At 49.9% G+C, this 26,404-nt stretch overlaps 1 protein-coding gene across 2 annotated transcripts in view; it reads right to left on the reverse strand.

Annotated features, from left to right (window-relative positions):
• The window catches only part of Smad6 (SMAD family member 6), a 69,962-nt gene that overhangs the window by 34,418 nt on the left and 9,140 nt on the right, over positions 1–26,404 (reverse strand). For both annotated transcript variants that reach the window (XM_031343822.1, XM_031343821.1), the window contains 2 exons: positions 25,672–25,728; positions 20,331–20,408 (listed from right to left, as the gene is read on the reverse strand). In XM_031343822.1, the coding sequence (XP_031199682.1) occupies positions 20,331–20,408; positions 25,672–25,728 (135 nt within the window). The remainder of the gene's footprint in view (positions 1–20,330; positions 20,409–25,671; positions 25,729–26,404) is intronic.

Consider the following 26,404-nt stretch of genomic DNA (forward strand, 5'->3'; position numbering starts at 1 on the left):
GACATCTGAGAGGCTTGCTTCCATCATGCATTGGGTGCTAAGAGGTAAGACCTTGTCCCTTTCGCCAACAAGCTGGGAGCTAAAGTGACTTGGCTCACTTGGTGGTGGCTTTCACCTTTAATCCGGCACTCAGGAGGCAGAGGAAGGCAAAGCTGAGTTCATTTAGGCCAGCCTGGTCTAGAGTGAGTTCTAGGGCAGCCAGGGATACACAGAGAAATTCTGTCTCAAAAATAAATAAATAAATAAATAAATAAAATAAAAGTAACTTGTCTTCTCCACTTCAAGATTCTGTGACCCTCATGGAGTTCCCACCTGCTAGGGGCAAAGTTTCTAGGCATGCATCATGCTATGCTGTTCCGAGGGGCATTTTTGAAGATGTGATAAGGTGGAATTATGAAGAGAAGCCTAGACCCTTGTGACTTTCATGGCAATAAGAGACACTAACATGAAGCCTACAGCAGAGGAGAGGGTTGGCCTGAGGGTCAGAACTCCCCATGGACTGTGACATTGCCATGAATTGCTTGGACTTGAGACTGGGGTTAGACTCATCTTTTAGGGGTCCCAGCTCCCTGGAAAGTTATAGGAAGGCAAGTTATTTATTTATTTGTTTACTGGTTATCTATTTTTTTTTTTTTTAGATAGAATCTCAAATAGTCCAGACTGGCCTCAAACGTCCTGTGTAGCCAAGGATGAGCATGAATTTCTGATCCTTCCACTTCTACCTCCCAAGTGCTGAGATTTCAGGTTAGGCACAGCACACCCCATTTATACAGTGCTGGGGATAGAACCCAGGTTAAGGGAGGCAGGCACTCTACCAACTGAGCCTCAGGCCCAGCCCTGCAAGTCATCCTAATTCCGACTCTCTCAGCAGGAGCATCCAACCACAAGAGCAGCCTGGTACCCAGCATCTCACTGTCAGACACTCAAAGGGGTCTACACAAGGACACAGAGGTCTCCAGAGGAAAGGGTCCCTCATTCAGAAGGCACACTGTAGGGTCAGTCTCTCCTATGTCCATGTGGGTTCTGGGGACAGAACTCAGTTGTGCTGATAAACTTAACCCACAGAGCTATCTCACTCACCCCTTAACTTCCAGTTTTAAAAACTGCCCCTAAATGTTCACTCCTGGGATATACACATACATATACGTGTTTTGTATATATATTGGGGTGGTGGTGATTCATGACAGGGTTTCTCTGTAGCCCTGGATGTCCTGGACTCACCCTGTAGACCACACTGGCCTTGAACTCATAGAGATCTGCCTGCCTCTGCCTCCTGAGTACTGGGATTAAAGGTGTGTGCCATCACACCTGGAGACAATGCTTTATTTTAAAGGCAGGATTCTGCAAAAGAGAAAGGGGAGTAGGAGAGAAATAGAGCAAGCCTGGCAGGTACACTGCCACCATCGCAGCCATATGCACTGAGGTTCTGAGGTCCCTTCCTGGGGGCTCAGAAAGAAGGCTAAACACCCACTGCGCACCCTGGTTGGGGTTATCTTGCTGGAAGGGCCACAGTTCAGAATTGGGGCTGCAGAGGCTCAAGAAGAATATGCTGCCAAGTTAGACACATAATTCTGATTACCAGGCCCGAGCAGGGTAAAGCTCAGCTGAAATATTTTGGCCAGGGCAAGAGTCTCATCACACACCATGCCAGGGCTCCTCTGCCTGCCTGGGAGCTGGGGTGAGTCTCAGGCTAGTTGTGTGTGTGTTCTGTGTGTATGTGTGTGTGTTTTATATGTGTGCCTGTATGTGCACGCGTGCGTGCTTGTGCGTGCGTGTTTTCTGGGGTGTTTAGTACTTTCATTTGTTTGAAGCTAATGATCAAACCCAGGGCCTCATGCATTCCAGACAAGTGCTATACCTCTGACCTATAACCCCAGCACCAAAACTATGTTTTTTTGTTTTGTTTTGTTTTGTTTTGTTTTAAACAGGGGGAAAGTTAAGGAGAATAAGCCAAAATATCCCCAAGAACAATGATGCTATTTCGAGAGTTGGATTCCAGGAGCTGCCAACATCTCCCCACTCGGCCATTTCCCCTGCCTGCATTGCTCGGCACCTTCTAGGCCTCCCAGCTTTCTGTACTGAGCAGTGAAAGCAGACGCTTGTGGAAATGGCACTGTGCACACACCTCCTCCCTAGTGGGCTCTGCCCGAGCTCCCAACTCACCAGACTGCCCTGTGGCCACAGGGCCTGAGCAAGACTCTCCCTAGGAACTTCGGGAAGATGGAAGCTAACATTCACAGTCACCTCCGTGGCTACAGGACTCCTGGGTTTCATCTGCAGTCGCTTGAGAGACAGCTTCTCCGAAGCAACTCCAGATCCAAAGAAGGATGGCTGCGAACACGCTACAGTAACTCAAGAGTCATCTTGGCTCCCTCCTCTCGTGACCTTGCTCCAAAAGGCAAGAGCCTCCCTCCCAAGCTGCCAAATTGTCTAGTTAGGCAAGCATTCAACCAACGGAGCGCAGACCCAGTCCATCGTTGATCCCTTCCCACCCCCAGACAGCCACCACCAATACTTATGATGATGCAAGCAGACATCGGGACGATTCAATCCGTTTGCAGTCTGTAAGGAGAACAGGCACTCCATCACATTTTGAGCTCTGCATGAACTCACAATTGTTTTCACTCCTGCCCTCCTGGGCCACAGGGTCCTATTTGCCCTAGGACTGTCTGCCTAGGACAGGGGCTCGCTTCCTTTTTTAAATTACTTTTTACATTTGGGGTGGGAGGAGGAGGTGGGGAGAGAGGGAGGGAGGGAGAGGGGGCGAGAGAGACAGACAGACAGAGAGAGAGGGAGGGAGAGAGAGAGAGAGAGAGAGAGAGAGAGAGAGAGAGAGAGAACATGCACATTTGCGTGGGGAGGGTCAGAGGAGTCCTGTTTTTCTTTTCCCCTCCTTTGCTTTTGTTTCTGGAGACAGGATCTCACTGTGTAGCCCTGGCTGACCTGGGACTTGCTATGCATGGGGATAACGTACAATGCTTTGTTTTACCCATTGCCAAGTATGTATATAAAACTAATTCTCTCTCTCTCTCTCTCTCTCTCTCTCTCCCCCTCTCTCTCCTTCCCCTTCTCCCCCCCCCCCCATAAGATGACACATGATTACACAGGATGGGTTGGTAGAATGTCAAGAGCTTGGCAGGGCACTCAAGTGGTTCCAAAGACGGGGAGATGGTGGAAAAGCCCGACATCCTGGCAGTTTGAGGCAAAGCTGGGGTGCAGAGAGCCCTGCTGAACTTTGTTGAGGAGGGAGTGTGAGTTCCCAGGGGGCTGGAGCTCCAGCCGGGCCTTAAACACAGTTCTGGGCACAAACCAAGGCAAGGACTTCAGGAAATTGGCAGAGGTTCCCTCTCCAACTCTACATTCCTACACCACGAAATCTGAATCATCAGGCTAGGAATCCTTAGCCTAGGCCATCCTTGGTCCAGGTTGCCCATTAGAGCCTCCTGCAGAAGTCACAGCCACCTGAGAGGACAGGGGCAGAGGGCTATGCTGGGGTGTTCTGTTTTCATACATGTCTGGGGTGAGTGAGGCCCAGGTATGGCCAGAAGACCTTTGTGGGTTCTGCTGCCAGGTAGGCATTAGGAGACAACAACCATAAGCCAGGATATGCACGGGTCAGGGCTGCATCTCAGCTCCACCCTTTATAAGTCAGATGGTCCAAGAAAGGCCATCAAATAACCACAGCATGTGCAGGCAAAATGCGAGTCTCCCATGTACACTGAAGAATGTTCTAGTATGATGGTCCCAAGTACAGTTAGAGACATGCCTATGCAAATTATTTTCACTGATTATCTCTGATTCGAATGCCTGTGGGGAGCAGGTTGGGGTGGTACATGCCTCTAATCCTGGCACTCAGGAAGTAGAGGAAGGAGGATGAGGAGTTTAAGGCTAGGCTGAGCTACAGGAGACACTGTCTTAAAACAGGGTGGGTGGAGGGTTCCTGGAAAGACAGCTCAGTGGATAAAGTGTTTGCTATACAAGTATGATAACTTGGATTTGCATCCTCATAATCAAAATAAAATCCAAGCAATGAGGCATGTTCCTATAACCCCAGCACTAGGCTACCAGGCTCGCAGAAATAGCAAGCTATAGGTTCAGTGAGGGACTCTGCCACAATAAATAAATTAAACAGTCAATGAAATTAAAGCATGATTGAGGAAAACACCTGACTACCAACCTCCTAGTTTCGCTTTTATATGCAAGCACAGTCCCACACACCACACATGAACATACACTGAAAATGCAAAGGGGGCAGTCTGTATTTATCTGCCAAACCTACATCCAGGACTTTAAAGCTCTCCTCTGAGTGTCCCTTTGGTAGAAGCGGGAGGAAGGAAGCTTGATGGAGTTGCCTCCTTCCTCTTAGAACTCTGCCTTCAGGAGAGAATTTTGTGTTTTGAGCCAGGGTATCTTGTAGCTGAGGCTGGCTTGGAACTCACATCCTCTTGCTTCAACTTCCTAAGAGCTGTTTTTACCAAGAGTGAACACCAAGCCCAAAAGAGAATTAGGTTTAGACGTCCTTCCTGAGTTTACTCCAGTCTCTAGTAGAGAAAGAAGTCATGGCTTCCAACAATGTTAAAGGTCAAAGAGCAGAGGTCAACAGGCAGGCGCGGTGCCATCCACTCTCACTTTAGTCCAGTACTAGACCTCATGGCTGTCATCTTTATATGAATCAAAAGCTCTGGACAGTTTTCTGCTCTGGAGAGGCCACGCCAACACGCTATCCTGCTAGTGAAAGACCCTGTGGCCTTCTGCCTGCACCCTGGGGCAGGAGGATCTACCCTCTACCTCACAGTGAGACTGTAGTATCAAGAGGCAGCCTGGGTAGTACAAACAATTATGGAAAAATAAAAATATGCCAGGGGATAGAGAGATGGTTCAGAGGTCAAGGGTATTTGTTTCTCTTGCAGAAGGCTAGGGTTCAATTCCCAACATCCCATGGTGGCTCACAACCATCTGTAACTCTAATCCAGAAGATCATATGCCCCCTTCTGACCTCTGTGAGCACCAGGCATGCACATGGTACACACACATGCAGGAAATCACTCATACAAATACAATTTAAAAAAATCTAAAAAAAGGAAAACACACCAAGCACAGCTGGCAAGCTGATAACTCAGTGGGTAAGAGCACTTGCCACCAAGCCTGACACCCTGAGTTCTGTCATGGTGTTCCTTGACAGAACACCCTGAGTTCCACATGGGAGAAGGAGAGAGCTGACTGTCACAAGTTGTCTTCTGACTTCCACATACATGCCATGGCATGTATATACACACACACACACAAATAAATAAATGTAACCTAAAGACTATCTAAACAGACCAAGCTTACCAATGATAACCACTATACATTCTTTAGTCCTGTGGCAATAAATATATTAAAAAAAAATTGTAAAGCAAGCAGCCCTATCTGGCTCCAGATCCCCCTGTCCTGTAAGTAAGTAGTCATACTCCATTGCGCAGTTTTGGAGTCAAGAATTGGGGGCTGGGAGACAGTGCATCAGCAAAGCACTCAATGTGCCCATGAGTAAAGATCTAAGAACCCATGTAAAAAGCCCAAGACAGTGGCCTAATCTACTTGGCAAAGTCCCAGGCCAACCTTATCTTGAACAAAAAGTGGTCATCCTCTGACCCCCACATATATGTGCACTCATGTTCCTCCTCCCACACGCAAATCACACAGGTGAACACAACTGAATCACAGCTCTTTCAAGTGCTCCCGGAGTGACTGGTGGGTGAGTGAACCCTTCCTGGGTTTCCATTTCTTCACCTGCAACACTCAGAGGTTCCAACACAAGTCAGGACTAATAATGGGCTGTCAGTAAATGCTTAGAGCCCATTCTGGCTTTATCTGAAGGCCTAGCTAGGGCCCTCTCCAGCCCTCTTCTCCCTCTCTGAATCCTGTCTGTCAGGTTCCTGGGACTTCTGTGGTAACAAAGAAAGAGACAATTGCCTCCTTCCAGAGGTGGAGCAACGGAGGCCAGTACTAACAGGTTCCAGTGTTTTCCCCAGCCCTGTCCAGAGCCCCATTCCAAACCAAAGAGTTACAAAAGCCTTTAAACTCCACACTCATCACCTCAGGGTGAGGTCAGCCAAGATCTGCTCTTCCAAGCCCCGGGCTTTGAGATTTTGAAAACAGTCAAACATGAACTGGCCACCTCTGAGTGTCAGCAATCCTGGAAGGGCCCCGAGCCTCCTGGCTGCCAGCACCTATGGCTGCCTCTGGCCTTGGAGCTTTCTTCTGGCCCCACACAGTTCAAAGCTCCTCCCATCAGCCACTATGCAACCCTGGGCTAAGATTCTGCCAGTTTCTGATCCATGAGAGGAGGAGAAAAACCCACCCTCCAAGCCTCAGCAGGCATGGACACTTGCTGCCTCTAAGCCGGACAACCTGAATTCTATCCCTGGGACCTCCACATGGTAGAAAGAAAGACACTCCCACAAATTGTCCTCTGACCTCCACATATGCACTGTGGCATGTACACCCCCCACATATACACACAAAATAAATAAATATAATTTTTAAATTATATTTTTTCATCTACAACATGAGATAACTTCTAATGACTAATAGTATGCATCAAGAAAATGTGTGTGGGGTTTGGGGATGGGGTAATTGGTAGGGTTTTGTTTGTTTGGAAACAGAGTCTCATGTAGCCCAAGCTGCCTTTGAATTTGCTACATACAGATGACAGTGATCGTGAGCTTATGATTCTCCTGCCTCCAACAACTTAGTTTTATTATATATATGAACTACCACATCTAACTTGTGCAATGCTGGGGACTGAATACTGGGCTCTGTGTGTACCAGGCAAACACACACTTAGCTGAGACGCTGATGGAAAAATATGGGGGAAAAGCATTTCATTAGCTGAGAAGTTAAATGACAGGTTTCTCCATATAGATCTTCAGATTCCAGGCAATCCCAATCCACATTCCCCCGCTGGCCTTTCTGTGGCAGTCAGCGGGCTGATCTAAAGTGCCTAGGAAAAATGGGAATAACCTGTAGAAGCCACAACTTCGAGAACAAGGTTGAATAACTCCTACTACCTGGTTTCTGACCTCATCATGAAACACACACAGTTATAAATACTCAGACAAGACATACTGGAACAAGAAAAGATACATACCGAAACATATAGAAGAACCACACTTGGGTCATAATCATGAACTTTTTTTAAAAGGGAGGGTCTCCTGTAGCCCAGGACAGCCAGAGTTACACAGAGAAACCTTGTCTCAACAAACAAACAACAACACAAAAGCCCTCTAAAGACCTGTGTAGCTATGCCATCTAAGAAGAAACACAGACAGGAAGCGTGCTGTGCAGAGAAACACTCAGTAACTTTTGCCAATAGGAAAGTGTGAATTCAAACCCAGCAGACATCCTGGACATAAGTGAAATGAACCCTGGATTCACGGGGAACCCCAAAGACAATGTTTGTTCTGCTTGTTTAATACAATCTCCTGCAGCCCAGGCTAGCCTAAACCTGAGACAGTGGACAATGATCTGGAGCCGATTCTCCTGCCTCCGCCTCTCCAGTGCTTTGATGGCAAACAGGCCCCTCGTGCCCAGTCCGTCTTATTTAGTGTTTTGAAATGTTGGGATATAAACTCATGGTGTAATATCTGCTAGACAAACACATATAGGAGCACCCCACTGTCCTGGGGTGTCCTGCTTCCCGGGACCTACTTTCTATGGAAAGAAATTATGTGGTAATAGTTCCAAAGGAACAAACGTCATGTAGCAGGATACTTAAAAGCAAAAATTTCAAAAACATACAGACAAACCATGTCTGCTCCAGAGAGCTTGTCTTATTTTTCTAGCTCCTGGTGAGCTGACTGACTGACAGAACTTGAGGGCCATGCCAGCCTAGAGAGGTACAGTTAACTCTCCAGGGTAACAGGCTCTGGAGTCAGGCTGACCTGGGTGCAGGTAACAGTGACCCGACTCACTTGTTAACTCTGAGCACCTTACTTCTCTGTCCTGGGCCTTGGTTTTCTCATCTATAAAATGGACACAAATCACCAACAGAACCTACATTATTAGGAATGAATAGGGGCTGGCAAGATGGCTCAGCGGGTAAGAGCACTGACTGCTCTTCTGAAGGTCCTGAGTTCGGATCCCAGCAACGACATGGTGGCTCACAGCCATCCGTAATGAGATCTGATGCCCTGGTCTGAAGACAGCTACAGTGAATCACACCGGAGTAAGCAGGGCCGGAGCAAGCGGGGCGGGAGCGAGCGGGGCCGGAGCGAGCGGGGCCGGAGCGAGCGGGGCCGGAGCGAGCGGGGCCGGAGCGAGCGGGGCTAGCAGAGGTCCTGAGTTCAATTCCCAGCAGCCACACACGATGGCTCATGGCTATCTGTACAGCTACAGTGTACTCATACACATAAAATAAATAAAATAAATCTTTAACAACAACAAAAAAAGGAATGAATAAGCATATGGAGTAAGAAACATGGCGTGTACATTCAGCTGGTACTAGGCCATGATGATACACCTGCCATGACTGTCATGTGTTGCCCAAGAGCAGAAGCAGATCCAGGTCTGGACCAAAAGTCATGCATTGTCTGGCAGGAGACAGAGGGTCTAAACAAAGTCTTCTGCATGAAAGAAGTAGAGAGATGGTTGCCACTAAAAGTACAGAAAAAAAAAGAAGTGGCTGAGGGCTGCAGTCTCTGAAGACTTCCTGGAAAAGGAAGGCTTTTAGTAAAACCTCAAAAACAAACTGGGGGTCATGGAAATCTTTCAGCAGGTAAAGTGCTGACCGTGTAAATAAAGCACAAGGATCTGAGTTCAAATTCTCACCCTCAGGTAGAAACCGGGGACGGTGCTTGGAGTACGGAAGAGAACAAACCCAGCCAGATCCCAGAGGCTCGAAAGCCAGCCCCCAAAAAACAGCAAGCTACTGTCTGTTCAGTGAGAGACTATCTCAAAAATTAAGGTAGACGGTAAAGCAAGAGAGGGAGACCCCTAACCTAGCGTCCACCTCTGGTCCTATGCACTTCAGTGCATATACACATCATGAATATCTCACACACACACACACACACACACACACAAGCGGGGAGAAAGGGAGAAGGAGAGGGAGAGGGAAAGAGAGAAAGAAGAAAAGGAAAAGGAGGAGGAGGAGGAAAAGGAAGAGGAGGAAGAAGGCGGGGGTGGGGTGGGGTGGGGACATGGGGATGTAGCTCAGTCAGATGAGTGGCTTGTCTAGCATGCACAAGCCCGGGGTCTGATCCACAAGTAAATCTGGGTGTTGTGGCACAAACCTATTTTCCCAGCCTTCAGGATGTGAGGTGGAAGGATCAGAACTTCAAGGCCATTCTTAGCTATATAGCACGTTCAGGGCTAGCCTGGGCTACACGAGACTACTTCAAACAAACAAAACCAGACAAGATATTGAATCAAAGGATCAAGCGCCTGGGAAGGGAAGACCTGCAAGATCCCTTTCCCAACCCTCTCTTCTCCACCAGATGGCTCTGCCCATCCTCCTAGGGCTGGCTCCCGGCACTGTGCATCCTTGGCATTTCCTCCCCCAAACAGCCCTGTGCCAAGGGGCATGACAGCAAAGCTTAGGCCCTGCATGTGTGTCCCCATTCCTGGTGGGTGGGGCTGGCCTGGGACCTTCGGCCTTACCCACCCCACCCCAACCCATACAAACACGCCAGCACACTCGTTCCTTTCCAGTGGCTTGGATTTCAGGGTGTCTGAGGTGTTTTCTTAAGCCTAAGTGTTTTCTCTGCAGCCCAGTCACCCCCTGCCTGCCCCTCAGAGGCCTGGCCCTAGTCCCCAGCCCCGGACCCCTCAAAGCTCTAACTGCCAGGCCCCCGTGCCGCCTTTGATGCACACCACCCGCTAGACTTCAATGCCGCTGTGTGCACGGCCCCTTTAATAAGTTATTTCCGTGGAAAACCCTGGTAACTGGGTCATGAATCAAGCCCATAAACACCTCTTACCCATCAAAGCACCCAAGAAAGGGAGGTTGGGCAGGCAGAGGAGCCCCTTAGGGCAAGTGCACACCGCCCCTCCTGAGGCCTACAAGAAGCCCCGGGGCACCTGGGCCACGGCAAAAGCCTTGCAAAGATGATGGAGTCGCCCCAAAGCCCGGCACCATCAAACGGCCTCAGGACACCGCCTGCCTGTGTCCCAGGGACCATCTCAGCCCAGCTCCTGGCAAGACTGACAGCTCAGAGAGGCCAAGCTGGCTGTGGTTCCCGGGGTACAGGAATGCCATGTTTTGGCTACCAGTGAAAGGCCTGGCTCAGTGGAGACACACTTCTTTTCCAGTGCTGAATTTCCTTCCACTCCGTCGTCTTTATGTTTTTCCCAGAGTGCACTCACTGCCCAGGGCCCTAGGAGACGCAGAGCCCTGGCTGAAGAAGCTCGGGGCCCAGGGCTGAGATCTACTTGAGTGGTAGGTTGGGCATTGCTGCCAAGTGGGCAGGAGTCCTGAACCCAGAGGAAGAGCCCAGGTCTAGGCCCAGCTTTGCCATTTAGAATGAACAAACCCCCCACCCCCGACAGCCTGAACTGAAACGTCTGTGGCCCTGGCAGAAGGACACGTGAGAAACGGTCTCCAAGCTTCAGTCTGTAAACTGCTTCCCTGGTGAGTGTGAAGCCCTGAGTTCAATCCCAAGGACCTTCATTAAAGGGGGTGGGGTGGGGGTGGGGGAGCCAGGCATGGTAGCAGCATGTACTTGCAATCCAGGCACTGGGGAGTGGTAGAGACAGGAAGCTCGCTGCATGCTCGCTGGCCAGCCAACCTTGCCTACCTGGTGAGCTTTAGGCCAGTGGGAGACTGTCTCAAAAAACAAGGTAGACAGCACCTCGAGGAAGGACACCTAAGGTTGACCTCTGGCCTTCAAATGAACCCGCACATGCATAAGCATACGTGCGATCACGCGTACACACACATTAAGGCTATGATCCTGGAAACAATCCCCAGATCCTTTAGAAAGACATGACAGGCTGATAATGGCTAGCCAGTGTCTCTCCACTCAGGTCTGCACCCAAGAGAAGTTATGTCCCCGTGAGTGTGAGAAAGCCAGCTCAGGAATGTTTACTGTTGCATCATGGGTAGGAGTCCCAGGCTAGGGCTACAGATTCCTGGACTGTGATGTGGATGAGCTAGAAGCACAGAACTCACAGATCCTTCACACAGCCCACAAAACTCCCTCCAGACACAAGAACAGCAGGCAGCTGCATCCAGCAGCAGCACAGAGCACTCACCCACACTCTGCGGAAGGTCAAGGAGCTAGACATGGGGACTGGAGAGACGGCTCAGTAACGAGAGCACCGCCCTGCAGCCGTGGGGACCAGAGTTCAGAGCCCAGCGCCCACATAAGTAGTTGGGTGTGGTCTTGAACACAACTGTAAACCCAGCCCAAGCAGGACAGAGGCAGGAGGATCACTGGGACTTCAGTCTAGCTGAGGAAACTCTAGCCTCTGGTCTGGAACAGGGACCTGGGCTATGCCACCTCTAGGACTCCACTGTGGTCTGAGCTTTTGAATGCTGAGGAGGGTGGAAAAGATCCTGGCTCTGTCCAAATTCTACATGGCTGCCCATCTAGGGCTAGCTGCCCCGCTTCTCCCTCACTGAGCAGATAATACAGACAGCCTAAGGGGCTTCTGAAGTATAAAAGTAACACAACCCAGCCAGGGGTCCAGGAGGCCATTCTACCCTTCAGTCATCTCAAACTGCCATGGCATGGCCTTTCCATCTGTAAAATGGGTCTATCAGTGGAACTTTTTTGTTTGTTTGTTTGTTTGTTTTGTTTTTGTTTTTCAAGACAGGGTTTCTCTATGTAGCCCTGGCTGTCCTGGAACTCACTCTGTAGACCAGGTTGGCCTCGAACTCAGAAATCCGCCTGCCTCTGCCTCCCAAGTGCTGGGATTAAAGGCGTCCGCCACCACTACCCACTTCAGTGGAACTCTTGATTCTCAGCTTTGCACATTGCCCAGCCAACTCAGTCCTTTCCAGTCTCACACTGAGTGGCCCCCCTGCCGTCTCACCAACCTGGCGCCAACTCAACCTGACTGGTGGTTGGTTTCTCCAGCCCTGTCCACTCTTGCCTGATCCCCGACGACTCAGGGAATAAAAATCACTTTCAGGTTTTTTGAGACAGGATCTCATATAGCCCAAGCTGGCCTCCAACTCATTATGTAGCTGAGGACAACCTTGAACATTAGCTTTTCCTGCCTCCACTTTCCAGGTGCTGGCATTACAGGTATGGACCCTGTGTCTAGTATATGTGGTGCTCGGGGATTGAACCCATGGCTTTGTACATGGGAATCAAGGTCTCTGCTAACTAAGGTTATGTCTCCGGCCCCTCAAGTCTCTTTTAAAGGTCACTATTATGTTGGCAATGATTCAGCTCACAGTCTGGGCCGGCGGTGGCTTGGAGGCCAGCCCCAGACACAAGACCTCTGTTTTTCCAAATCCAGAAACTTCGACCATAAGGTGAGTGGGGCCTTCTAACACAAGGCTTAGAGTAGGGTAGGGTGGGTGATGGGCTACTTTGTGGGCAGCAGGCCCTCAGGCTTTACCCTCTCAGGCTGGAGACCATGGGGACAGGCCATGAATCTCAGGCATTCTTTCCACAAAATGGAGACAGGCAGCCAAGGGTCATGGAGGGAAAATGTTTCGTATGAAAATGTCTGGTCAAGAATCTTCAGGAGATATTTTCTGCATGAAAGAAATGCCACTCAACCCAGACAAGGAAACGTTTGAGTCCCCTGAGAGCTGCTGCTGCTGCGGAGACTGGGCTAAAGGGATGGTGTGAACGAGAACCAAAGGCGTACACACATGGCCAAAACTAGATAGGAGGTAACTAAGGGCCCCTTTGGGAGGTCCTCAGAAAACCTGTGCCAGAGACCACCCCGGCCTGGATAAAGGCATCCCAAGATGTCCTGAGAGTGGCTCAGAGTCAGAGCACCCCAGAGAGATACGCGGAAGCCACCTCAGCTCTTCCACTAGTTCTCTGGCTACTTGATCCTTCACTCAGCACCAGCCAAGGAGCAGAGATGCCCTGCTGCATATGATGGCAGGTTCACTCCACTGCCATCTTGGGGTGGAGATACCTTGGCCTGGTAGCCATGGCAACGAATTCAGCAGAACAATACGGCTGACAACTAGGTCTCAGGTGATAGTCAAGGAGCTGTTGACATTCCCTAGTTAGAGAGAGGGAGGTAAGGATAGCAAAATCCTCTCTTGGGAAGCCAGCCATTACTGCCCCCCTCTCTCCCTAGCCACGGTGCTCTCAGAGGGGACTCTCACGGTGCTCTCTAGGAGGACTCCATAATACAGCTTCCACAACATCACCACACATGATGGGGTGGAGCCTGGCAGGGGTGTGGTTGCTTTGGAGCCACAGAGGCTCCTGGGAGTAACCCTTTGCCCACGTTCTGCAAACCACCCAGTACACTCACTGGCTCTCCAATGTGGACTTTGAAAAAATCCTATTGTTGGTCACCAGTGCTCTATCTGGGGTGACAGATATTTGTTTGTGCTGAATCTTGGTTCCCTGAAGGCAAAGACACCACAGACACTCAAAGACCATATTTGGATCCTGTACCGTCCAGGGGGGCAGACAGGGTACCTGGGAGGCCCCACAGGGGCCAGCCAAAGCTTTCCAGCTGAGTGAGCTTAGGCAAGCAACTCAACCTCTCTGAGCCTCCGTCATTTCTTCCTTTAATTTGGCTAATAAAGTGGCTGCCTCATAGAGGTGTTGGAAAATTCCATGAACTCATAGATGTATGGCACTTGAGAAAGAGCCTGGCACAGGGCTCTGTGCTTCCAGGGTCATTAACTAGTGTGTGTGTGTGTGTGTGTGTGTGTGTGTGTGTGTGTGTGTGTGTATGGGGGGGGTGAGAGGGAGAGAAGGAGAGAGGAAGAGAGATGAGTGCTCTGTCTTTGTCTCCATGAACTCTCAGGATTTCTCTGCTTACAAAAGGGAGCCCCCGTTGTGGGCTGGCTTAATGCTAGGCAATGTCCTTTAGGTCAGAGAATGTCCTAGGGTTCCCTGGCCCCAGGGGCCCTAATCCCTATGTTCTTAACCACAACATTCAGGAGAACCACTCAGGATTCTCCACACCCTCCCATCCCTCCCACGTCTACCTTCAGCTGCTTCTGCACAAGCTGTTTCCTCTACTTGAGAGAACACTTATAGTCTGTTCTTAGCAAGCGCTTAGTCAGCCTACAAGACCCAACCCAGAATGGCCTGCTCTGCGAAGCTTTCCCTAACACCCACAATCCCAACAGAGTCCTGGTCTCTGGGACACCAGCCCTCTTTCCTCTTCCCAGAAGCTTTGTCTCAAGCTGAGCACTGGGGCAAAGAAGAGAAGATCCACTAAGACCACCGGTGTGCACCATAAAGGCCAGCCTTGAAACTCATCCACCTCCTAAGGCCTAAGAGCTGGAACCAACATCCAGAGGCACACTGGCACCGTGGGAGCTAGAGATCTCTGACCCAGTGGGCTCCTGGACACCACAAACCGAGGTGCTGGAGGCAAGGAGCTTGCTTGCTTGGAGCCACCCAGCAGGAAAGGGCAAGGCTAAGCTTGGAACCCACCCTGGCCAACTGCCTTCTCCCATGATGCTCCACGGCATACTCCTGAAGGTATCCCTGTGCCATCCATCTCTCTCTCTCTCTTTCTCTCTCTCTCTCTCTCTCTCTCTCTCTCTCTCTCTCTCTCTCTCTCTCTCTCTCTCTCTCTCTCTCTCTCTCTGCATGGCCCGCCACCTCCAGCAACTAGCCTGGGAGAATAGACCTTCTGCAAAGTGTCAGGAGCATAAAGAAGAGAAGATGGAAATTAAAAAAAGAACCCAGGGAAGGGTCTTGCCACTAACAGACGCTGTTCATGTGAGGACAGCACCAGCTGTCTCCCACTATCCCAAGATGCCTCTCTTATCCAGGGAACCCCCATGATCAAGTATGAGACCACCCGCCCATAGAGTCTCATTCTGAGGCCTGAGAAAATCATCTTTTCAGCTAGCACTCCTCCCCACTGTCTCCATTCCCTCCCGACCACTCCGTATATCTAGGCCCATCCCAAGAACACCATTCAGAGGTCCTACTGGCTGCCAGGTGTGACCGCTACTGGAACTCACTGAGCTGGCCCTGTATCCCTGCCTCCCCGGGAAGATGGTTCTATTGGGTGAGGTGCATGCTGCCAAGCCTGAGTTGGATCCCCGGGTCCCACAAGAATGGAAGGAGAGAAGCAACTCCCATGAGCTGTGCTGCAGCACTCGTGCTCACACACACGTGCACATACGAACATATCCCAGTGCACATATAAACATTATCACGTGTGCACGCATAAAGAAACAAACAATGGCAGACTTCCAGCCATCCTTTAAAACCCCACCTGGGTACCCCCGCTTCTGAGACTCCTGGCCACTTCTCACAGCATCTTACATGAGCGCCTGGAAGACAGAATTGATACAGGTCTCATCTCCAGGCCGGGTACCTTTAATAGCCGCACCCTCACACAGAGCATTGCTGACCAGAGAGGCTCAGTTACTACCTTCTTTAGAGGGCATTTTACTATTGTCCTCTACTCCACAAGTAGAAAATTGTCCCCCATTCCACCCTGTGCGGGCAGGATGGCTAAGCAGCTGCCCCCTCTCAACTAATCAGGAAGCAGAGCCCTGGGACTTGAACCCAGAGCTAACTGTGATGAAGACTCTGCCCTCCACTTACCTCTGCTGCAAGGGTAGACATGTGCTGGCTGAAGCTGACAGAGCCCTTAGGGACACACAGACAGAGCCTGGGCTGGACAAGACCTGTGACCCTGGCAATCAGAGAACGGTCTCATCTGTATGTACCTGAAGATGTGGGCAAAGAGCACTCAGCTGAGAGCCAAGGGCCGCGGGACAGAGAGCAGGTGAACAAACAACACAGGGCCACCTATACTTCTTGACTAACTCCAGCTACCAGTGCTCGCTGTGCGGCTCACAGCCAGTCTCTTAATCTCTCTGAGCCTGTCTCCAAACTGTTAGCTTGAATATAAGTGTGGATAGGAGAGCCTGGGCTCCTAAGGAGCTTCGGATCAGGTAGACACCCAATCCAGCTCAGCTCCAACCACCACAGAGCACTGCCTGCTCCTGAGGAGGAGCACACACCAGTGATATAGCTCAGGCTGAGAGGCTAGCAAACACAGTCAAGGCCATCAGAAGGGCCTGCCTAGTCTACAGCAGCTTATCTGGCATATGGGCAGTGCTGGATTAACCTGCCCATAGCACTCTCTTATTCTAGGCTGGAAAAGAGGATGCTGGGAGAATCTTGCCCACTCCACCAGCTCTCCTCAAACCACCAGTTCCCATTGCCCCCTCGCGCTGCACTTCCATGACCGAGAACATATTCTGCCTACCAAAAGAGGATAACCCACAGCCCCTCACTCACACCCTACTGTGAGCTTCTTCAGCGGATCATGCTTAATTCTCAAACCATACTGAAGTCAAGGGAACAGGACAGAAGTGTCAGTGCTGTAAAGAAGAGGTCCGAGGGGACAAGGGGTCCTTAGCTAGCCAGAGGACAGCACCCGCAGACCCAAGTGAAGCAAGAAAATCATAACCCCATAGAGGTCGAAGAACACCCCGAAAAGACGCCTCAAGGCTGGTGATTTTACCCAAATCCCACTGAAGACACTTGAACTGTGAGGTTCTATGGAATCTGGTTGATGGTTCCTGGCTATGTTTCCAACCTGAGTGACCTTGGTGGAGTCACCTGTGCCCTTTGACCTTCAGTTTCCTGTGTGGCTCACAGGACCTGACTGAGAGAGAGCCTACACTGACAGTGGATGCCAACAGAGACTTTGGATAGCCAGGATATAGTACCCCACCCCACCCCCCGTCGCAAATGAAGTGAGGACACCACAGCACAAGAGTTCCAAGTGCACCCCCAAAAGAGACCTCATTCCGTCAAATTAGAGCAGGAGCCCCCACTTTCCTGCAGCTCCTCATGTGTCCTTGTCTGCCTGGGCCTGTGACTGATCCCCAAATCCTGCCATCTCCCTACGTGGCCTTAGTCACAGGACAGGAGAACAGAAAAACAGGAAGTTTGACCAGGCTGTGACTATCATTGTGAGCAGGCCTGTCTAGATGTGAGCGGGACCAGGCCCTGAAGGGCACCCATCCATCAAGACACAGAACAGAGGGATGGCGCAGTCGTTGTTTGGTGGGTCTCTGTGTTCTCCAGGAGATTTCTTCAGTGGTCGCACAGAGAAGCATGGCGTCCTGTGTCAGTGAGCTCTCACCCCGGCCCTGGCACTGGAGTTACTCCACCCAAGCCTCCATGCGCTGTCTGGGACCTGAAGCTGATCACTCAGCAGTGAGAGGGAGTCGCACAGACATGACAGTCTGACGGGGCCTTACAGGTACTGTTCCAGAAGGAGGTCAGTGGGAAGAAGAGCAGCTGTCTCCCTAGAGGGCCGGTCAAAATGCCTTGGCCTGACCCACGCTGCTCCTGGACTTTCGGATTTTGAATCCCTCAATGCCTCCCTGCATGACATCACTCTATCCTCACAGGATGGAGTAGTTGTGATTCTCCTATCCACCAAGGCCTATTGTCCCTTGGAACTTTTCCCCTCCTGCCAAGGACCCCTCCCTAAATCTTCCTTCTAGCCAATACCAACACAGCCCAAAGCCCAGGAGGAGACAAAAACTGTTCACTTGCTTACTCAGGCCATCTAGATCCCAGTTCAAAGCTCATTACAGGAAACCCCAAACTTTCTTCCCACATCTTTTAGCCTCTCAGAGTGCCAACCACTAGACGCTTTTTTTTTCCTTTTTCTTTTTTTTTTCCTTTTTTCGCATTTGTTTTCAAGACAGGTATCTCTGTGTAGCCTTGGCTTTCCTGGATCTCACTCTATAGACCAGGCTGGCCTCTAATTCATAAAGATCTGCCTGCCTCATGCACCACGACTGCCCAGCCACTTTTTTTTCCGTGATAATCAAGACCAACGGTGGCCTCTTTGGTGTCCAGTACTACAGACTCAGCTCTGAGATATCTGGGCAGAAATCCAAGCACAGCCCACCCCAACACGGTCCCGCCTATGGTCTATGGTCCCCACATGTGGGGGGGGGGGGCGTGCTTGCTCTCTGCAGGAGCCTGGCAGGGGGAAGGCCTCCTGCACGTGTGGCTTTGAGGACCAGTCCTTCAAGCAGGAACCATGTACCCGGCCTCCTCTGGAATCAGGGAAGCTCACAAATGCAAATATACTGTGAAACACACACACACACACACACACGTTTCCACAGTTGACAAGGAAAAAAGATGTCAAAGCATCCAAATGTCCTGCAATCCAAGGGCACCATGGCAATTCCCCTAACTTAACAGCCACGAGGACCGGCAGGGACCCAGAATCATAAACTCAAAAAATAATCAGCGTCCGTCATTTCAGTCCCACGTGGCTTCTGCCTGCATGCCAGAGGAGAGAATGGTCTGTGCTGTAACTTAGAATCACCTGGCTGAATCTTTTCTCCACTCCCACTTCCCGTCTCACACACAGAGACAGACAGACACACACACACACATACACAGAGACAGACACACACACACACATACACAGAGACAGACAGACACACACACACATACACAGAGACAGACAGACACACACACACACACACACACACACACACACACACACACACACACACACGGAGACAGGGTTTCTCTGCGTAGCCCTGGCTGTCCTGGAACTCATTCTGTAGACCAGGCTGGCCTCGAACTCAGAGATGCACCTGCCTCTGCCTCCTGAGTACAGGGATTAAAGGCGTGAGCCACCACCACCATCACCCAGCATCCTGCCTGGTTCTTTAACATGTTTTTTTGTCATTTTTTGTGACAAGTCCCACTGTGTATCCCCAGCGGGCTGGAACTATAGACCAAGCTTATCTGTATCACAGATGTTTGTCTGCCTCTGTCCCCTGAGTGCTGAGCTTAAAGGCCACCGCACGCAGCTACCTGAGCTAGATCTTTAAGGGAGGGAGAGTATATCATATAAGAGGAGACAATAAAGTGGCCTGATGAGGGACCAGAAACCAGAGAGCAAACAGTAGCTGGGGACAGGAGACCTGGATTCCTATGCCATGTGGGCCACAAGCTCACTGTAGGGTCTCACCTTCTGGTTCCATCTCTTAAAACAGCCTGTGGTCTCTTCCCAGGTCCTCAGGAAGACCAGGAAATGGACTGGGAAGGGCTGTAGACTAGGGAAATAAATAAGTGTCTAGGAGCAGCCAGCATGGAGCCCAAGAAGAGGCAGAGGGAATTCTGGGAATATAGTCATCAGGGTGCACTGAACTGTTACAGAACAGGAGAGGGTAGCACAGTAGTAGGAAGGTGCCGAGGTTCCTGTGGCCACAAAGGCTGCTAGGTAGCCCTGAGGGACACAAGGAGTCACTACACCTATGGGTTGACAGCCCAGCTGTCTTGACATAATATAAGGAGCTGGGGTGGAGCCTGGCTCACCCTGGTCACTAAGGCCCATGCTTCTGCTTTTATGGCTTGGGTGTGGAGTCAGGAAAAGATGCAGATGCCCAGCTAGCTACCCCCAACCCCAGGCCACAAGCCCAGCTGCCACACAGCACACTCTACTGATCTTGCTCCCAGAAGGCCATGAAGACCCCAGACACCCAAGTTCCCTGGCCCTCCTGCCCCAGTTCATCCTACCCGGCCTCTCACATGAAGAATTCCCTTGAATCTGAGAGGTCTTAGGGCCAGCATCCAGGAATTTTAGGCAGTTAGGGGACAGCAAAGCCAGAGTTCCTTCCTCCTGCCTCCTGACATGTACAGGGCACAAACACCATCAGCTTTTAGCAAACTGCCCCCTCGCCAGTCTGCCAAAGTTGTTCCCTTTGCTTACCCACGGCCTCTCCTCCAGAGCACAGAGAGGAAAAAAGACCCATCGACCTTGAGGTCTCCTTGTGGAGAAGTGTCCCAGGCTACAATGACGAGGAGACCTTCCTAAGCCATGGAAATGGCAGAGACATGGTGGAGAACCAGGTTAAAACCTGGCGAGTTATTATCTTCAGGTCCCCATCCACACAGCTTTGGAGCCCAAGCTGGCATTGAACTCTTCTGGCTTCAGCCTCCTGAGTACTGGGCTGACACACGTGTAGTGTCACACCCATTTCTTACCTCTAATAACACCAGCAAAACACACACATACACACACGCACGCACACACACACAGGCCATCTTTTCATTTATAGAGTGGGCGAATAAGTGCACAAAAATCACAAGAAATCAAAATCCGTTCTACTAACGCACCCACCCCCACCCCCATCGGTACCGCCCACAGCGACGAATAAGGAGAAATATGCCAACCTGAGAATTCACCCGGAGCAGTGATGAGGGAGTTGGTGGCCTCAGTTTCAGTGTAAGACAATGTAGAATCGGACAGATCTGTTCGAGAGGGAAAAAAAGAGAGCTCAGTTAGCCAAAAGGCACCAGTGCAAAATACAAAGGGCAGATGTCCCGGGAGGGGGGGGACCGCGTATTTATTAGTTATTTGTTCCTGTAGCCCAGGCTAACCTTGATTCCAATATCTAGCCAAGGATGGCTTTGAACTCCCAACTCTCTTGGTCTCACCTCCTAAACGCTGAGATTGCAGGCCTGAGCCAACAAAGCTGAGGGTGTGCAGTGCAGGGAACCAAACCCAGGACTTCACGTATGTTAAGCAACCATTCTACCAACCAAGCAACACCTCCAGCCCCCTCACAAGTTTCTGATGCCACTCTGGAACCCAGTCACAGGACCACTCCAGACCAGGCCAACCACAACCTCCAGCCCCCTCACGAGTTTCTGATGCCACTCTGGAACCCAGTCACAGGACCACTCCAGACCAGGCCAACCATCTAGTCTCAAGAACCCTTCTGGAAAAACGCACACTGCAGTGACCCTGACACATGGAAGAATCTCAGATGTCCTGACCGTAGAAATAGTCCGTGTTCAGGGGACTGAGCAAGCACCAACTTGAAGCCTGTTTGGGTAAGGTTAAATTAAGTCCCTGAACAATTCATAGCTGCTAACCTTAATCACAACCATTAAAATTCTTGAAGTTGTTCGTTCTTGCTTCCATCTCTCTTCCCTTCCTTCCTTCCTTCCTCCTGGAGCTGGGGAAGCTTAAGTCATTGCCACTTCTGCTCCCACACGCCTCTCTCACTAAGGCCCAAGTGTTTGCTTCAGATTACCTTTTGCTATCTCTCTTGCCTCTCCCACTCCCCAACATCCGAACAGCCTGTGGAGCTTGGGCTGGGTTTGCGTTCATGCTTGTTTTTAAAATCAGGCTTAATTAAGTGCTTCATATGCCATGCATCCTGGGCCATCCCCTGCCTTCATATGCCATGCATCCTGGGCCATCCCCTGCCTGCGGTGCACCCAAATGGAAGGGAACTTTTTCTACCCCACTGGGTTCATGAACTGGTGCTCTGGGGAACGGGAAGAGTTGGGATTTTTGTTTCCCTTCGCAGTCCAGGCCTCTGCTACCAACAGTATGGGGTTGTGCCCAGTAAGGGACTGACAGGTCTGTCCAGGAGTTGAGAAGCATGGACCAGGAAGTCCACAAGCTTTTCAGCTCACCCAGCACAAGTCAGATCTGGTGTGGCTGGCCCCAGACGGCCCAGCAGCCACCAGGGGCTGGGATTCCTGGAACAAGTCCCTCAGCTTAGGCTATAGCTAGCTAGGATTCCGTTTCATTTTGCATAAAATTTTTCCTTTTCTCGCATGGCTTGAGGAACAGTAAAGATGAAACATGAACCAATTTGACTTTTTTTTTTTTCCATTTCCCACTTGCCAGATGCTGAGTTTGATTTTGGTTCTTGGTCTCATAACATCAGGGAAGCACAGAAGTAAACTGACCTTGTGTGTCTGTGTATGTAATTATTATATAATATGTATAAAATATATAATAATTGTTTAAATAGTAAAAAGGGAAATAATGCAAAGGAAGTAATTTTTAAAATAGTGTACGCAAGGCACATAAAAAAATTATCTGCTGTTTTGAAAATAAGAAACTCTTCAAAATAAACCCTTCAACGCTAAAGTGGAGGATTTAGAATTTTGTACCATTTGTGTGTATGTGTGTTTGCATGTTTGTGTGTATGTAAGTGCACACTGTGTGTGTGTGTGTGTGTGTGTGTGTGTGTGTGTGTGTGTACACCGGGTGTCAACTCTGGGTATCAGTCCTCACCTTGCTTTTTGACTTTTTGAGGCAAGGTCTCACTGGCCTATAGTTCAAAGAGTAGTTAGGCTGGCTGGCCAGTGAGTCCCAGGGAGAACTCCTGGCCTGGCCTGGCCTCCTCGGTAGTAGGAGAGGCATGCACCACCATAGCTGGAGACTGAATTCATGTCCCAGCACTCTACCGATTGAGCTATCTTCCCCACACCTTGAGTCTGCATTTAATACCTAATGTCCCCAGTGCAGAATGCCTGGAGGCTCTCACTGAGGCTCGGTGAGGCAGCCACAGTGAGGGGGCCACAGTGAGGGGGCCACAGTGAGGGAGCCACAGTGAGGCAGCCATGTGAGGGAGAGGGCTATGCCTGGAATCTGGTGTGCCAGCTCTAGCTTTCTTTCAAAAAGTCAGTAGAAGAAATACACAAAAAGCATGGAAGGTCTTGTTCTTTAAAATGTCAGATATTGCTAGCACTGAGCTTCTCACCAATCATCTGAAGGAGAAACACCAGGTCACAGGTTGATTGGGTCCTCTTACTTTTAAGATATTTTTTTTATTTACTTGAATTATTTTTAATTTTGTATAAGTATGTGTCTCCGTGTATTTAGGTGTACACTGAATCTGGAGTTACAGACAGTTCTGAGTTGCCTGATGTGTATGCTGGGAACCACTACGTTTGTATAAGAAGCACCCAGAAGTTTCCAGAGAGAATGGGCAGGGCAAGTGGCGTCTATCAATTGAAGCTAGCTACTGAAAGGTACCTGTCACACCCTTGCCAAGCCCACAGAGCTAGACTTTCCACTGAGACAACCTTCCTGGTGGTGGCTGCTATAGAAAAAAAGCTCTCCCGGCTGCTCGCTATCATGACCTGAAGCCATGGAGGGACCCTAGGTGGGATCTGGAGCCCCAATTCAAGGTGCACCTCCAGGAACAGCTGGCAGTACTAGGGGTCACTACCTTTTCCTACGGAGTTAAGCACCCTCCATCACAAGAGCCTCACAACCTGCTCCACTCACTCACTCAGCTCTACTCAGTAGCATGAAGGAGTAGCAGTGGTCAACGTGGAGGAGGAACATGGCCTTCCCACCACAGACATTTTGTCGCCACTCATGGTTGAGGGAGTATTCTTGTAACTCTATTATTTTTTCTACATCATTTAAAATATATATATAAAATAAAAACAAAGGCAGCCACAGTGATGCACATCTGTAATTCCAGCAAGCAGGAAAAGAGGAGGCTGAGGCAAGAGGACGGAAAGTCTGAAAGGAAGCTGACTAGACTACATAAGAAGATCCTGTCTCAATCAATCAATCAATTTGATTTGATTCAATCAGTGAAAGCCATTCTTAGCTCTTATGCTAACATGAAGTTCTGTGAGCCCCAGCAAGAGTCATCCTTGCTTTCTGGGACCCAGCTGTCCCACTGTGAAGTAATGCGACACATATTAGCATTTTTTTCTTCTTGTTTGTCTGTTTGTTTGTTTCAGACAGAGTTTCTCTGTGTAGCCCTGGCTGTCCTGGAACTCACTCTTGTAGACCAGGCTGGCCTTGAACTCAGAAATCTGCTTGCCTTTGTCTCCCAAGTGCTGGGATTAAAGGTGTGTGCCACCAAGCACAGCTTCCTTTTAGTTTTTAATGGTCCCTTGCAATGAGCCTGCCATTGGTTAATGGTGCAAGGCATCCTCCACAGGACTTAAGAGATGCTGAGTCCGGCCTGTGGCAGGAAGATGGAGAAGCCATAGCCTGAGCTATGGCTGCCCTGGGTTAATCTCTCAACTCTACAGCTCCTCAGCTATGGGTCTCCCTCCCCTCACTCAGTTGGCTCCCCATCATCTACCATAAGACCATGACCCCCAGGGGGAGGGGGGATGGGAGGGGGGTTCGGAGAGGAAATGAGGAAAGGGGATAAAATTTGAAATGTAAGTAAAGAAAATATCTAATAAAAAATAAAATTAAAAAAAAAAAAGAAAGAAAGAGGTGCTAGAGAGATGGCTCAGTAGGTAAGAGCACCGACTGCTTTTCTGAAGGTCATGAGTTCAAATCCCAGAAACCACATGGTAGCTCATAACCATCTGTAACGAGATCTGATGCCCTCTTCTGGAGTGTCTGAAGACAGCTACAGTATATGTATATATAATCAATAAATAAATCTTAAAAAAAAAAAAAGAAAGAAAGAAAGAAAAAAGAGAGAAAGAAAGAAAAAGAAAAAAAAAGAGACCACGACCCTACTAGTTCCCAGACAAGTAAACAGAGCTCCCTGGGTACAGGGCTCACAGCTGCAACAGACCTCACTGCTCAGCTACTGCCTCCCACACCCACGAGGGACAGCCTTTGCTCTCTTTTCCATGGATCAAACTCCTCAAGCAAGTCTGAGGTGATTGTACTGACTTCACTAAAGATGGAGGGCTGGAAGGAACTTGGGGTGACTACCTGAGTCCATGACCCAGGGAAGTGACCTTCCAGACAGAGCTCACACACTCGAGAGTGGAAGTTTCTACCATAAACCATATAAACTTATTCTTTATGGTCATTTGGGAATGTTCTAGCACCCATACCATGCCAATGTACTTTGGAGGCCTGGGCCTCACAGAAACTACTGGTTACAAAGTTGTTGTGTTGGAACTCTTGAGGCCAGCTCACCTGCTAGTGGAACTCCACAGACCACATGACTGCCTTAAATCCAGAGGCGAGCTCAGGGCCCAGGGCATCTCTGCTTTTAAACAGTTAGTTAGTTAGTTAGTTAGTTAGTTAGTCAGTCAGTCAGTTAGTCAGTTAGTTGTGTATAAGTGTGCATGGACCTGAGTGTTTGCGTGTACATCATGTACATGCAAGTACCATTGAAGGCCAGAAGAGGGCATTGGATTCCATGGAGCTGGAGTGGCAGGCAATTGGGAACCACCTGATTTAGGTGCTGAGAACTGAACCCAGATCCTCTTGGATGAGCAGCAAGTGCTCTCAAACCATGAGCCATCTCTTCAGACCCTCATTTGCTTTTAAAACTGTATGTGAGAACCCCAGATCATGAGCTGACACTTAGCCCCCAAGCTATACAGAAAAGACAGCTTGCCAAATAGCACAGAACTTGTCTGGAATGACACACCCTCTCCACTAACCTCCCTCAGAGACGGCTAGCCTTCGGTCCACCTGTCCAGGTAGGGGGACAAGGACAGGTAGAGCTAAACAAAGACTCTACGCCCTGTGTGCCTGTCATACTCTCAGTTAACACCCTGGTGGACGGTAATCCAAGACTGGGGAAGGAAGGATGGAAAAGAGACCCAGAAATTCCAACCCACCTCCAAAGAACAGCTTAAGTCAGAACCCATTCATCTCCCACAGGCCCATGTTTAAAGGTCATGGAGAGGTTAACGAGGAGCCTGGAATCTGAAGATGTAAATAGTCTCTCTGCAGCAGCCTAACCGTGGGAGTGTTTGTAAAACTTCCCCCTGTTTGAAGGCACCCAATCCAGCCCACCCCTCCAGAGGAGGACACACTTACCCAGTGGCTTGTACTGGTCAGGAGGAGACAGCCGAGAATAGGGGGGCGGCGGTGATTCTAGAAGATAGGATACAGCATGTCACACCTGGTGTTCCACGTGCTTTTAACCATCAGTTTCCTCAAACCCCAGGAAGTCTTCCATGCCTCCCAGCATTTCTGCCGCCCAAATCTAAGGGCACAGACAGCCTGGGGCTCAGACCCTACTTGTGACACCCATGCTTTGTGAGCTCCAACAAGTTCCCTCACCTCTCCAAGTCGATTCCTCAACTAAAAAAAAAAAAAACGGGGGGGGGGGGGGGGGGTGAGATAATCATAGACCTCTTGGTTTTGCCAGAAGGGCAAAAGATAGCGTAGGCAAAATGCTTAGCACAGCTCTTGGTCACACTCCCCTAAACAGCACCTTTATTATCATTACAACTAGAGAAACACTGGTGCAGAAGTCAGCGCACATGGGCTGCCGGGTAATATACAGGAGGCTCAGTTCTGTTTGCATTTGGGCTAAACACAGCATACAGCCTCTTGGTATTAGCCCAAGCCTTACAACATAGCTTGAATTTACTTAAACTGAAACATCGCATTGCTTGTGTGAAATAAAACCTGAACGAGGGCTTCCTCAATTTTCATTTGCACAGCTCAACAGGTCAAACCAGAGTTCAGAAGGTCCACACATGGAAATGTGGTTGGAGACAGGGGTGGGAGTTGGGGGGGATGGGGTTGGGGGAGCAGGGGCTGG

The sequence above is a fragment of the Mastomys coucha genome, unplaced genomic scaffold, assembly GCF_008632895.1.
Source record: "Mastomys coucha isolate ucsf_1 unplaced genomic scaffold, UCSF_Mcou_1 pScaffold23, whole genome shotgun sequence".
NCBI classification, from domain to species: Eukaryota; Metazoa; Chordata; class Mammalia; order Rodentia; family Muridae; genus Mastomys; species Mastomys coucha.